The 12,593-nt window shown below is 38.2% G+C and overlaps 1 protein-coding gene across 2 annotated transcripts in view; it reads right to left on the bottom strand.

Moving 5' to 3' along the window:
* FBLN1 (fibulin 1) overlaps positions 1-12,593 on the bottom strand; it is an 82,429-nt gene that overhangs the window by 44,520 nt on the left and 25,316 nt on the right. For both annotated transcript variants that reach the window (XM_086757744.1, XM_086757738.1), the window contains exons 4-7: positions 8,323-8,494; positions 5,740-5,799; positions 3,539-3,640; positions 2,087-2,224 (exon numbers count right to left, since the gene is read on the bottom strand). In XM_086757744.1, the coding sequence (XP_086613870.1) occupies positions 2,087-2,224; positions 3,539-3,640; positions 5,740-5,799; positions 8,323-8,494 (472 nt within the window). The remainder of the gene's footprint in view (positions 1-2,086; positions 2,225-3,538; positions 3,641-5,739; positions 5,800-8,322; positions 8,495-12,593) is intronic.

Here is a 12,593-nt window from a genome sequence, read left to right as displayed (position 1 = left end):
TTAAAACATACAACATAGTTAAAAACATCAGACAGATTAATGCTCAGTGTACCTTCACGCAATTCAGTGCAGTGACCCAGGATCAATCTGGCACACTACCTCAAACAGAATCTCAGTAAAACTTGGTAGAATAAGTTAAAGTTTTAAAATTATTTTATTATTAATATTAAAGGGGAGGTATATTATGCTTTACAAGTTAGTTCTCACAACTAAATGATTCAAAATTATTACAGAGCACCTGAAGCATCATGTTCAGCAGTGTTCAGCCTTGACTCAGCAGTGTGCTTATACATGGGCTCTGCTTTGAAGTGACTAAGATTTAATTATATGTCCAAGTGAAATTTTAATTTCAACCATAGATCCAATGCAGATATTGCCCATTTCTTTTGTAAGTGGATTAACTGGCCTTGATTCTCATCCATATTAAGGCTTGCAATATCCTTGCATTATCGTGCCTTGAAATGCACATAAATATGATTTCTCCTTACTTTAATATTCCATTTCAGTTCAGAATAGACAATAATATTTGTGAATAAATTATGGTTCAGATAAAGAAGACGAGGGCTAATAATACTTCATTCATGAATGTAATCCTGTCCACATAAAAGCAACTAAAATTTAATGTTTGTGACCTTGCAATGGGATGAAGTGTCCTAAAGCTATTAAAATACAGAAGCTTTCTAGCAATAGGATGCCTCAGCTTTCACATTTATGCGTGGACAGAACAGCAGATGCAATTGCTTATCCCTACAGCTTGTGAGGCTTAAGTAATGATTGTGGAGCCCATTTTAGGTTTCGGATGGGTTAAGTGGGTTCAGCGGTGCTCTTATACACATTGCACAACTCAGTCATTTTAGTTGGCATTTCAAAATCGCACATGAAGATTATTCATTTTCTGTTTTCGTCACTATTAACATAACATTGATCATTAACATCATTAACATTAATGTCATGCATAATTTACGCTCTGTACTCTTTTTTTTTCCCATCAAAGATTGTTAATATTTGCTGGTAAGCTATTTGTTGCCCTAAATCTGATGTTATTCAAATCAGCAGAAATTTTACTTCAAAGGGATCAAAGTTATACCATGATACTTTGAAAAACATTGTCTCTATGTTCTGCAGGTTTTGCATTAGAGTTTGTTCATCAGGTTTTTTCTTCAATCTGTTATTCATCACTGATCAGTTCCTACAATAAAACCTTACCCAGAATTTTGGTTGAGTTAATTATTTACTCAGTGGAATGAAATCTGTCTGTTTACAAACAATTCTGAGCTTTGAGGGAATGGACTTTCTCACAGTGGAAATCAATTCCACATCAAATAAAGTTTGCTGATAATTTGTATCTCTGCAAAGGCAGCATGTCAGACGAAGTTATGGAGGCACATAACAGCATACTTTGAGCTAGATGCAACTTGAAATCAGTCATTTCTTTAGTAAAAAAACAACTATTGCCCTTGTGTTCAAACTTAGCTAGTCAAGAACAGTGCTTTTAACCCTTCTTCATTTTTAAATCCTTAAGAATGCTGTGATTAAGAAATTAATCCCTTCATAATAAATTTTAACCTCCTGAGGATAAAGGCTTACTTTTTAAAAAAGATGCATCTACCATAGCATTTTCAAATTGAATCACTTGGTCACTCCACTTATCATACTTCATTTCACTCTCTGAAGTGTGCAAACTTGATTCTTTCAGGTGAAACTGGAGCAGGACTTAGGCACTCCACTCTCTAATGAGCAACCAATTCACAGGACCTGACTAGAGCTAGTCAGAATTAAACACCAGAAAAATGTGTACAGTCTGAGAGCTGGGCCTTCAAAATCAACTGTTTCAGTCCCTGGACCAGCTCCTATTGTGCAACACAAACTGCCAGTGTAAAATAAATGTAGTTATCTCTCCTGGAAGTCTTTGTAGTAGCCCACAGACAGCCTGATCTGGTATCTGCAAGGTGACAGGTAGAAAACTACCGTCCCAGAAGAATTAGCATTGTCTGTGTGTCCCTGTGTAACTACAGCTTACACATGTATTTACCAAAAGTAAAAGTGCATGACATGGGAGATTTGAGTTTCTCCGCACAGGACATACCTTTGCAGCGACTGTCATCCGTTAGTTCATAACCAGTGCCACAGCTCGTGTCCCGCTGACAGCGAAAGGATCCTAATGTATTGACACAAGTTTGTCCAATCCCACAGCTGTGTGTCCCAGTTATACACTCATTAATATCTAGAATATGAAAAAAATATTTTTTAAAAAGAAGAGTCAATAAGAAACATTAAATCATTGGGAAGAGATGAGTTCAAAGGCTAGCTGTGGGCACACCTCCAACCAGTCATTACTTTGAGCATCAGGATACAAAGAATGGTGAATGGTGTGGATTTGGCCTCACACTCACGCACCCACAAAGTGGCTACTCGTGTCTGTTCTCAGAGTGGGAGCCAGTAAAGACATTTTGACTCCGTTGGTAACAGGACTTATGACTGCTGCTTCACTGCACATAAGGAAGAGGAGGAAGTTCTACTGTGTGAGAGCAAAGGGCCAACATCATCTGACCGAGTCCAGCAGCAGATGATTACAGTCACTGTATGAATAAGGCAAGCTTTCAGAAACACTTCCCCTCCTCTGTCTCCCACCCATATATGGCTCCTGAGACACAAGTTGCAACTTTCTATTTTATATCTTATCTACTGATGATAAGACATTTCTTTTGTGATTTTTTTTTTCATTTTCTCTTTGAATGCAAAAGAACATTTGGCATCCGCGTGTACCAAATGTAAAAGCTCTTCCTTTTTATATTTCACACTAGATTAGTGTTAATTTGACCAATCATCAACATCTATCTTATATCCTGAGGTTTGTATCTGAGCTACTTATTTAGACTCCCTGTTCAGCCAATGAGAGAAAAAGGCACTCCTGAAGAGGAACGCTTCTCATCCTACAATAGCTATGCAATATAGGCAAGATAAACTGCCCTGGAAGCACTTGCTTCTCTCAGCAACAAAAGAAGCCTAGGCTAACCAGCGCAAAAGCAGATGTCCACATTGCACATACCTAAAGTCAAGTGCAACAAGGTGTGTCCCACCCCATTTCACTTGATGTCGCTTTAGTTGCTCTTCTGGGAGAAACTTAACAATTCTTCCCACTTGACTCTTCCTATGCCACTCATGGTATCCAGGACTTTCCTCCTTTCTGTCAGTTGTGTCCTTAAGCTGAAGAATCCTACTTTATTTCATCTGCCTTATCAATTACTATCTACTCCTATAAAATAGAACAGTGCAGTTTTTTTTTCACAACAAATTCAAGATCTTCTGCCTCTTCTCCACTCTAAATCCTTCATCTGTTCTACTGATTCTTTCTTAACTCCATATTCCCACAACTCTCATTCCAATACTCCATTTACATCAACTTTTTATGATCTCACCTCTTCCCTCAGCTGGCATAAGCATATTCTGATCACTTCTGTCTGGATTTTTTTAATCTACTCTTGCTCTTTTAAAACAAGGATGTTGATAATCGAGGAAAGGATTTTATTTCTTTTACCTTCACAGTTGACACCATCTGATTGAAGCTGATACCCAACAAAGCAGGAGCAGACATAACTGGATCCTGTGTCTCTGCACTGCTGAGAGCAAGGACCACCACCTAATTGGATATTTTAAGAAGTCTTACATAATTAAGAGGCTCTTCACAGGAACTGAAACAAACCATTGATTTACAGGATGCTTGCTGATTTATTTAGAAAAACAGATAACTGAACACACGCATATACAAAAGAAGGAAAGGGCTAAGCACTGAAATAAGTGTTTGTAATCACTGGATTCTTTTAGCTCTAAAAATGAATACAAGGAGGAAGTAAATTAAGAAGTCATTGTTAGAAGTTGAAGGGAAAATGATGATGAGCTCAGACACCTCCTCATGTTTTGTCTGGGAAATTAAAAATTTGTATGGTGATTACGGTACAGTAAGGAAGACAAGATGGGTCACCATGATATAGTTTAACATTTTCACTATTAGCTGCATTAGGAGAAGAGGGTACTGTGGCTGACAAAGGCTTCAGAGAACCTAAAGGAATCAGGACTTACTACTGGGGTACTAAGGACCCAATGAAGTGTGTGCAAGAGTCAAAAGATGTGAAAGAGAGCTGGGGCTATTCTGGCAGAAAGAAAGAGGATACTATAGGAAATTTACACAAAATCTGGCTCATCATTAAAAAAAACTTACTTTTTCTGATCTTGTTAAAAATAAATTAATATTTTTAAACTTTTAATATTCTCTAGAGAAAGGCTTATATACTTCCAAATATTTGTTGTAAGAGTATTAATATTCTTAGTACAACTAGATTCTGTCTTCTTCCATTTTGTAGAATGGCTGGACAGGCATTAAACAAACAGTTTGAAATAAGCACAATCAATGTGGGCAAATTGACTGACTAAGTATTACAGCTTTAATACTTAAAACTTTTGAGTGAACGAAAATAATTTTTTAAAGTGCAACAATTCTTAATGAGGACATGGTCCGTACACAATACTGGCAAAGGCAATGACATTAGAAGGAACCACAGTCTTCTGACTGAGATGGACAGCTACTGCCTTCTGAATCTCTGCCAATACTGTGAGCTCCTGTCAGCCACAGTAAAACCTATCATGGAGGTGTTGGAAGAAGAGAATTAATTTCCTCATATGCCATGAAGTTGCTCCAAAACAAATTGCTGGAAGTTCCACTGCCTAGGAAATTTAAGTTCCCCCGGTGAAGATCGGAAAATCACAAGTAATTTTGGCATCCCAAGTTTATCAGAAAATACACACTAAACAGAAACTCTAATTTGTTATTAGTCATACCAATCCATCTCTTGCAGGCAGCTGATTAACTGACAAATGCAACAACTGATTACATAAGGAAATAATGCTAGAAAAATATATAACACATTTTTCTATGACATCTCTTGTAATTAGCAGCTGGAGACAAGGAGGAGAGCCAGCGTTGGCTTTGACTAGCTAATGACCTAGCAGACATTTCCATCCTCTCTAGAGTGTAATAGCTATACAACACGCAGCACAGTAAATCATCTCTCAACTGGAACATAAGTCTATTAAATTGATTTTATCCTAAATAAATTACTTAGTTCTGAAATGTTTGTAGAAAATAATAAATCACTGCTGGTTTAAGGTTATAGACATGTAAATCACATGTGACAAGCAATAAATCAGAATACTTAGCAGAACAATATCGCAGTAACACATTCTTCCCAGGAGGCAGAACAGCCTGACTAATGAGGACAATAGCTGCTTTTCTTCCCTTTTTTCAGGTGATGCATCTCAAAAGGAAACAAGTTTCATTTCATATTCTGTCACCCTGATCATCCCAATAGGAGAATAAAAGAATGCACGTATTTAATGTAGGATCCCCTTGTTCTGAAGAACCTAAAGTACTCCATGGGTGCAATGGGTAACACCTCTGAGGTATTACCCACTAGAAGTTAAATGAAAGTTAAATGCATAGTCTAAGCTTCAGTTGGGTAAGACAATCCCCACTATAGGAGACAATGCCTCCCTTGTGTTTAAAAACTACTGAGGCATCACATACTGGCCTACTATTTCTTCGAAAGGATCTTCATTCTGTTATTTCTACCCATAACTAGCCTAGGCAAAAGGTTTTGGCTAATCTCTAGATCTAAGTTTGCTTCACTTTTATTGGAGGCAATCACAAAAGAGCTGGCTAACAGGACTAGTCACCTGACTTACCTCTGCAGCCATCATGCAGATAAGGATCTTCTTGGTCTAGTTCCTCCTTTGAAATTTCAACTAAAAAGAGGAGAGACAGGCATGAGAGGAGAAAGCACTTTTCTTCTCTCAATAAAAAGCTGCCTCCTTGGGATGGGACTCAGACCAGGGTTTTGGAAGAACCAGGACAAAATTAAAAAGCATTATTTACATATTTTACAGCTATTTCATACTTAAATTTGACATTCAAATGCACATGGCCATGGGGCATTTTCCATCTGACTGATTCAGTATGAGAGTCATGCTGTGATCATAGATTACATATGGGCTGAGATTTTCAAATGCAGGTTCTTAACATTAGGCTTCTAACCAGAGCTTAACCTCATTTTCATAAGACATGTTGTTGAGGCATGCTTGGCTTCCACTGACTTTATAGTAGCTTGGGGTACTCACAGTTTTAATGAAAATCAGATTAACCTCAGTTATTTATTTAGACTTCATTCCAAAAAGAACTCCACACCCAACTTTTGAGCACCTACTTATGGCATTCTTTCAAATGTACTTCATATGCCTTAACTGGGAGAGTTCTGATCAGCAGTACTTCTGCTACATACATGTGTCCTGACAGTCCTTTCTTTCCACACAGAGGACATGAAAGGGCTGAATACATCCACTGCCTGAACCCATGGCTTGCCCAATGGACTAGCTAATGGACTTCCTTCAAACTGCCGCTTTGAACGCAGGAGAAAGGGTAGGTCGATAGCGAGATGTATAAAAACACAATCTTAAAATACTCTGGTTATTGAATAGGAAGCTTAGTCTCATTTCAGTGATTGTCCATAAGCCTAGACAATCCATGGTCATTTACAAGCAACTAACACATCACGGATACAAAAACAAGTTTTTGTGCAGTGGCACAAGGCTGGGTTGGTACATTGAGTCCTCCAACCACAGGGGTACAGTTTAGTCACACAGAAGTTAATGAAATCAGTTTGCCCAAATCTGGTTTGATTTTGTAGAGGTCTCTGGGGACACTGTACCAGAGATTACTCTTTACATGACTAAGAAAGCATCATATGGGGAGTCAGCTTGCCTTACCCTCTACAGCACAATGCTTTGCATACCTTACTATTGCATAACACAAACACAAGGTGCTAATCCAAGAAGCTGCCTTACAAAATGGAGACTGATCTCCCCTTTATGACTAACAAAGGTATCTATTAATGTTGCTTGCTCTGCCTTTATACAGGCAATTTTTATTGTCGGTAGGTATATCCGATATATGTTCAACTACCTGCTTGTTTCTTAGTTTAACAATGAGAACAAGCCCTGCTTGTCAACATCAACCCATCTTTGCAATGCATAATGGCTCTTATGTGTGCCATAATAACCATACTAACCACATGCATAATGGCTATTATGTGTGCTGCTTGCCTGTAAGGGCAAGTGGGGAAATACTGTATGTTGTGTTCACAATTCTGGATTTTTCAGGTTGTGATATATTTCTCACGTCATGCAGGTACCTGAGTCTCCGAATTTTTGTTATTAGCAGAGTGGTCTAAGTACAAGGTATCTACCAGTCCCAGTCACTTCACCCAGTGCTAATGGACAAGGGGGACTCCCCTGCTGAGACAGGGAGGCAGGGCATTTCAAAGCGTTACTTGATAAGGGTGTACACTGACATCAGCCAGGTTTGAAAGACCTGAAACAAGTCTGATAACACACTGGCTCAAACAGACCAATGCAAGCTTTTGTGGTTGGGTTTGGGTTGAGTTTAAGTGATTGACTAGGATAACGTCTGGTGATCTGCAAGCCAGATCCTTTCAGTGTGCAACTGCACATGAAGGAAGCAACACTATACAGCATGACTTTTCTGCAGTTTCAGTTCTGTTTGCTAAGTGAAAAAAGAAAGAAAAAAAATCCCAGATCCAGGTCTGTAAGGGTCCCTATGTCCACACTCATTCTCTTCAGCTCTGTGGACTAGGTACAGAGAAGGGTGTCAGGAGCTGCTGCCACCTAGATGTCCCTCTCTTCTGTTAGTGTCAAAAGAATGCCAATATCATGTTTCCTGGAAACATTCAGTTCTCCCAGACAATCCAGACATTTCAAATAGCCTCAGTTTATGGGCATTTGCCTCTCACACAAAAGGCAACATTTGATTTCTGCCAAGGCCATCTGGCTTTACAGGCTCAGTGTACCTGCACGACATAAGAAATGTATCAACATCTGAAAGTCCAATTAAAAGAATCTGTTATTTACTTTCTTTTTAATTAAGAATTTATCAGTGAGCAAAATGCTATTAACAGCTTATACTCAGTTTCCAATATAAGATCATTAGTGGCCAAAATAATCTGTCTTATAGTTAAGTTCTGATACCAGGAACCAAGTGACCACTTTCCAGCTCTTTTAGCTTCCTGTGGTATAAAACATTTCAGCTGTCACCAGCCAAAAAAAAAAACTGAGCTCCAAAACACGCATCATTAAATTATCCACAGGAAATCTTAAGTTAGAGGAATCCAAACAGAAATAGTTTGTAGTACAAGCACTCCTTGTACCCTGTATAGTTTTGTGTCTCACACTTTTATAATTCACAATATAAAATACCTTGCTCCTTTTTAGGAACATCATCACTGACGGACACATCAATGCCTTCTTGATCCTTGACACAGCAAGCTCTGAAGACAATTCCACACTGGTATCCTATCTTCGGATTGGGTTCACAACTCTGTCCTTGAACTTGGGCAGTCTTTCCCAGCAAACAACAGTCACAACATCTCTGTTAAAAAAAAAAATAAAATAAAATAAATGTCAAATCCTAGCCCTGAACAAATCAAAGCAAGTTTTGGCAGTAATGTCACAGTAGTGTCAATAGTGTTATCTCACCTTGGCAAACGGATGGAAAATTTTCTGCAAACTCTTTAAGAACCCCTTAGGTATACTTAGGCTCAGACATTTTAATTTGTAGTTGAGTTCAGGGAGCTTCACGTTTGGCCTACATAGAGCCAAGCACAGAACCTGGATCCAGTTCTCACAAATACTGTGAATGTGTGTGCAGGGTGATGTGGAGGACGATAACAGCCCATATCTGTATATAAAATACAGATATAGAATTTCTATAGAATTTCATTGCTCCCTGTCTGCATAGCCCAGTTTCAACCACCAGTGAACAGTGGGAACTCTTAACACCTTTGCTTCCCTTCTGTGTCCAGTTCACTTAAACTGGGACACGATCAGCGAAGTGCATGACTTAGTTTATCATTAAAGTGCCTGCTCAGCTTCCCAGCAAAAAATACTCCTCTCTGAACTAACAGACAAACACACGAACAAACATGAATCATCCACCGTTAGTATTAACAGGTCATAAAGAGAAGCTATTCTGCTCTGAAAAACAGACTACATAGTCAAACACTATTTAAAAGCAGCACAGGCCCAACATGACTTCCAGCAACGAGATGTGATCCGCCTTTAAGACCTGTTGAACTACAGCCCCGGAATACACCACAGATGTGAACACAGGACAAGTTAATCCCGTGGAGGTTTCCTTTTATTTTAAATTGAAGGGACATTGCTGATTTATTCAGTTTTCTTCCTTGCTGTTAGAAAGCAGCCAACTACTGCTGTCATGTCAAAGCAGATTTAAGCTTTTCTTATAATTTTTATTATGGTTTCAGACTCTTTTTGCTTGAAGAAAATAGCCTGTGGCATTAAACAGAGAAGATGGAATACTAAATAACTAAACATTGAACTAAATTTCTGTCATTTGGTGCTTTAAGCACCACACCACACCTATTGAAAAAAGGCAACTATTACTTTTATTTCACTGAGATTTATACCCCTGGCTATATTGTAAGTTTTCCCTTATAAGGTATTACTTATGCTTCTCTCTCTGTACTGCAGTGAAAGGCTCTTTTAAAACCTAGAGCAACGTGAAAGTAAAATAAGAAAACCATTTTTCCTTGTTTCCTCAATCCTTTTTCACTTTACAGCGCTTTGAAGTATGTAAGCATGCTATTTTGTACTTTTTCTTCAAATACACAACCGAATCCTTTCCCTGCTGCAGAATGCTGTATGGCAGGAACTCGTCCCTCCTGGCCAGTGCTGGGTGTTGTTTTCATGCCCGTCATAAAATTAAGATACATGCTTTCCTTTATTAACTACTGTTTGGTGGCACAGTTCCTCACCATCCCCTTTTTTTTACTTGGTTCTCCAACTACTTCCACCCAGTGGCAGACGCTCTGGTTTCATCACTAGTATGTCTGGGATATTTCCATCTTTTCTGGCTTTTCTGGATGCCTTTAGAAATAAATACTTAATCATCTCTTCCAAGAATTGCAACATTTCTGAATATTTTTTCTGTCTAACACATCTAACATTTTCCTGAAGCATTCCTCTCGAAGTTTTTAACATCTGTCTATAATTTTGTTAGATTTCCAATTTTCACAACCACATATTAGAAGACAGAAATGAAAACTGAGCTGAAGATCCATTAGTTGACGTAGGCTTGCGTATTTTTGATAACCACATCTTATTTAAGTTACTGAATACAGCTGCTGCCTTGCCAAAATTTGACATTATATAGCTCTGGATATCCTCACTGGCTTCTACTGTTAGGCATATGAATTGACTCAATCTCTTTCTTTGTCTTGTCACACAACGCTTAAATTGGGAGTTACAGAGTTTCTCTGGATTTTTTTTGTAATGAGTCATCTTTAATCTTGCCGTTCTTGAAGTGCTGAACAACCTTATGTTCTTTATTTCTTCCAGGCTGAGCCACCACTTGAAAGACCTTTGTCTCCAGCTAACGTGAATCTTCAAGTACAGAGCTTGCTTAGTCTTGCAATGTCTGTAAGAAACTGTATCTTCATTTAATTTAATTGTATGCATTGAACCATTTGTTCCAACCTGTATTTATTCTAACTGTGCATAATGCATCTTGATTTAACATCCTGATAATGATAATAATTTATGTTGCTATAGCACAGCCAAAATGATCCAGAGATGAAGAGTGCCAAGTGTTTTCTTAACTGATGTTTATGGTAACTGGCTTTTAATATTGACCCTAAAAGATTCTGCATTGGCAGTCCTAAAGGCTAATACTTCCTGTTCAACTAAAGAAAAAAGATGGAGAAATTATGAATGGCCTTGTGCTCAGAGCACACCCAGGACTCCATAGATTGCATACATTCTCACCTGCAAACCTGGAAAGTTACTTATTCTCCTTTTATTTCAGTTCTCCCACTGTGGAGTGGTAATAACACAGAAGTGGTAAAGCGAGTGGAACTTATGTTCACAGAGCACTCTGGTACTCTGAGACACAAACCACTATGCCATTATAACTGTCACTGTCCTGGTCAGATTAATCTCAATATTTTCTTTTTCATGCTAATTTTTGCAGGATTCTGAAAGAATTTCATCCGTCAGTTCTGAGTGCAGTCTAGACTCTTCATGTGTTTGCAGCCATTTTCCAAAGGCCACCAGCTGCCTGAAGTCATGTTGCGATGCCCATTCACTCACCTGCTGTCTTCATGGATGGTACTACCTCGCTATCAAGCTGTTATTACACACTTTCACTGCCTGGAAGCCTTTGCTTCTTAAGTGATCCCGATAACCTCAAACATTTTTCCCTTTGCCTCTCCCCTAATACTAGCAAAAGCCCATTCAACTTCAAAGCCATGTCTTGATCTCTGTGTTTGGATAGAAGGCTGTGTCCTGCTTGAAGTTCTATGATCCTTTGACTGCTTTTATACCTTCTCACAGAAAGGAATAAAGATAGAAGGAATAAAGGAATAAATAGTTACATGTGAGAAGTTTGAAGATTTGGTGTGGTTTTTAGTCTGATTAGGAAGCACCTGAAATTGCTTTCATCAAGAAGTTACCTTAATTAGTTAAATTTTATAATAGTTCTTTATTATTTACATCCCCATTTAAGTTACCAAATCTTGAATGAACCATGTATTAACATTGCTTTTGTGTGTCTGTCCACAAGAGGTCTCTCACTTGCTGAAATCCAGACTAACTAGTAGATGCTATGAAAAACAGATACAAAAAAATACGAATAACTGCAGAATTTTTCACAACTTTTGAAGATTTGAACAAAAAGTATGTTCAACAGTCCAAAGCAATAAAACTTTTGTGCTCACCTAATATACACAACCAAAGTATTCTTGACAAAACTGGGGAGATAAGGCCATATCTCGGATCTCTGGAAAAACAAAGTACCTATGACAAATTTTGGGGAAAATATCTGAGCACCTTAAAGAAAGTCAGTTTCAAGTTTCTCTCCTTTCTGCAGGGCTGTTGTGGTAGAAACTTTCACAAAATCTTTTCTACATCTCCTGTATCAGTAACAACTCTGGAAATTGATTACTGTCTTTTGATGAAGATTTTAAAGACTAATGATTAAATTTGCATCCTTTTTTTCAAGGCAAGCTATGCTTCCAAAGAAACCCGGAGGAGGCAAATTACGCCCATCATTACCTATGCCTACTGCCTTTAAGTGTAAAAGCTGAGGCAAGTGTTTTCAAAATATGGTCTTTTTATCTTCTTTCCAATTGCAAGTTTTGGATTCAAAAGAAAGATTAGCTGACTCATTTGCTGCAGAGTGCTGTGATTAATCCTCCTAATTGAATTACTACATCACTCTTTCTGCTTCCCTGACGGAGACAAAGAAGATCCAAAAGATTTCCTATGCCAGCTAAGCTAAACAAAACCAGACCAACTCGAGCAAAATGAGAGTGAAGCCCATGTGAGATGGGCTTGGTGTGAATGTAAAAGTTTGTTTACCACAGCAGGGCACAGTTGCCAGACAAACGGTATGTCTCAAAGTCATCACATATAAAATGTATTCAATAAAAGAAATGATGAATTGTTCACTG

This window comes from Chlamydotis macqueenii, chromosome 1 (genome assembly GCF_036417535.1).
Source record: "Chlamydotis macqueenii isolate bChlMac1 chromosome 1, bChlMac1.mat, whole genome shotgun sequence".
In the NCBI taxonomy this organism is placed as follows: domain Eukaryota; kingdom Metazoa; phylum Chordata; class Aves; order Otidiformes; family Otididae; genus Chlamydotis; species Chlamydotis macqueenii.
This window is presented reverse-complemented; position numbering and strand designations above follow the sequence as displayed.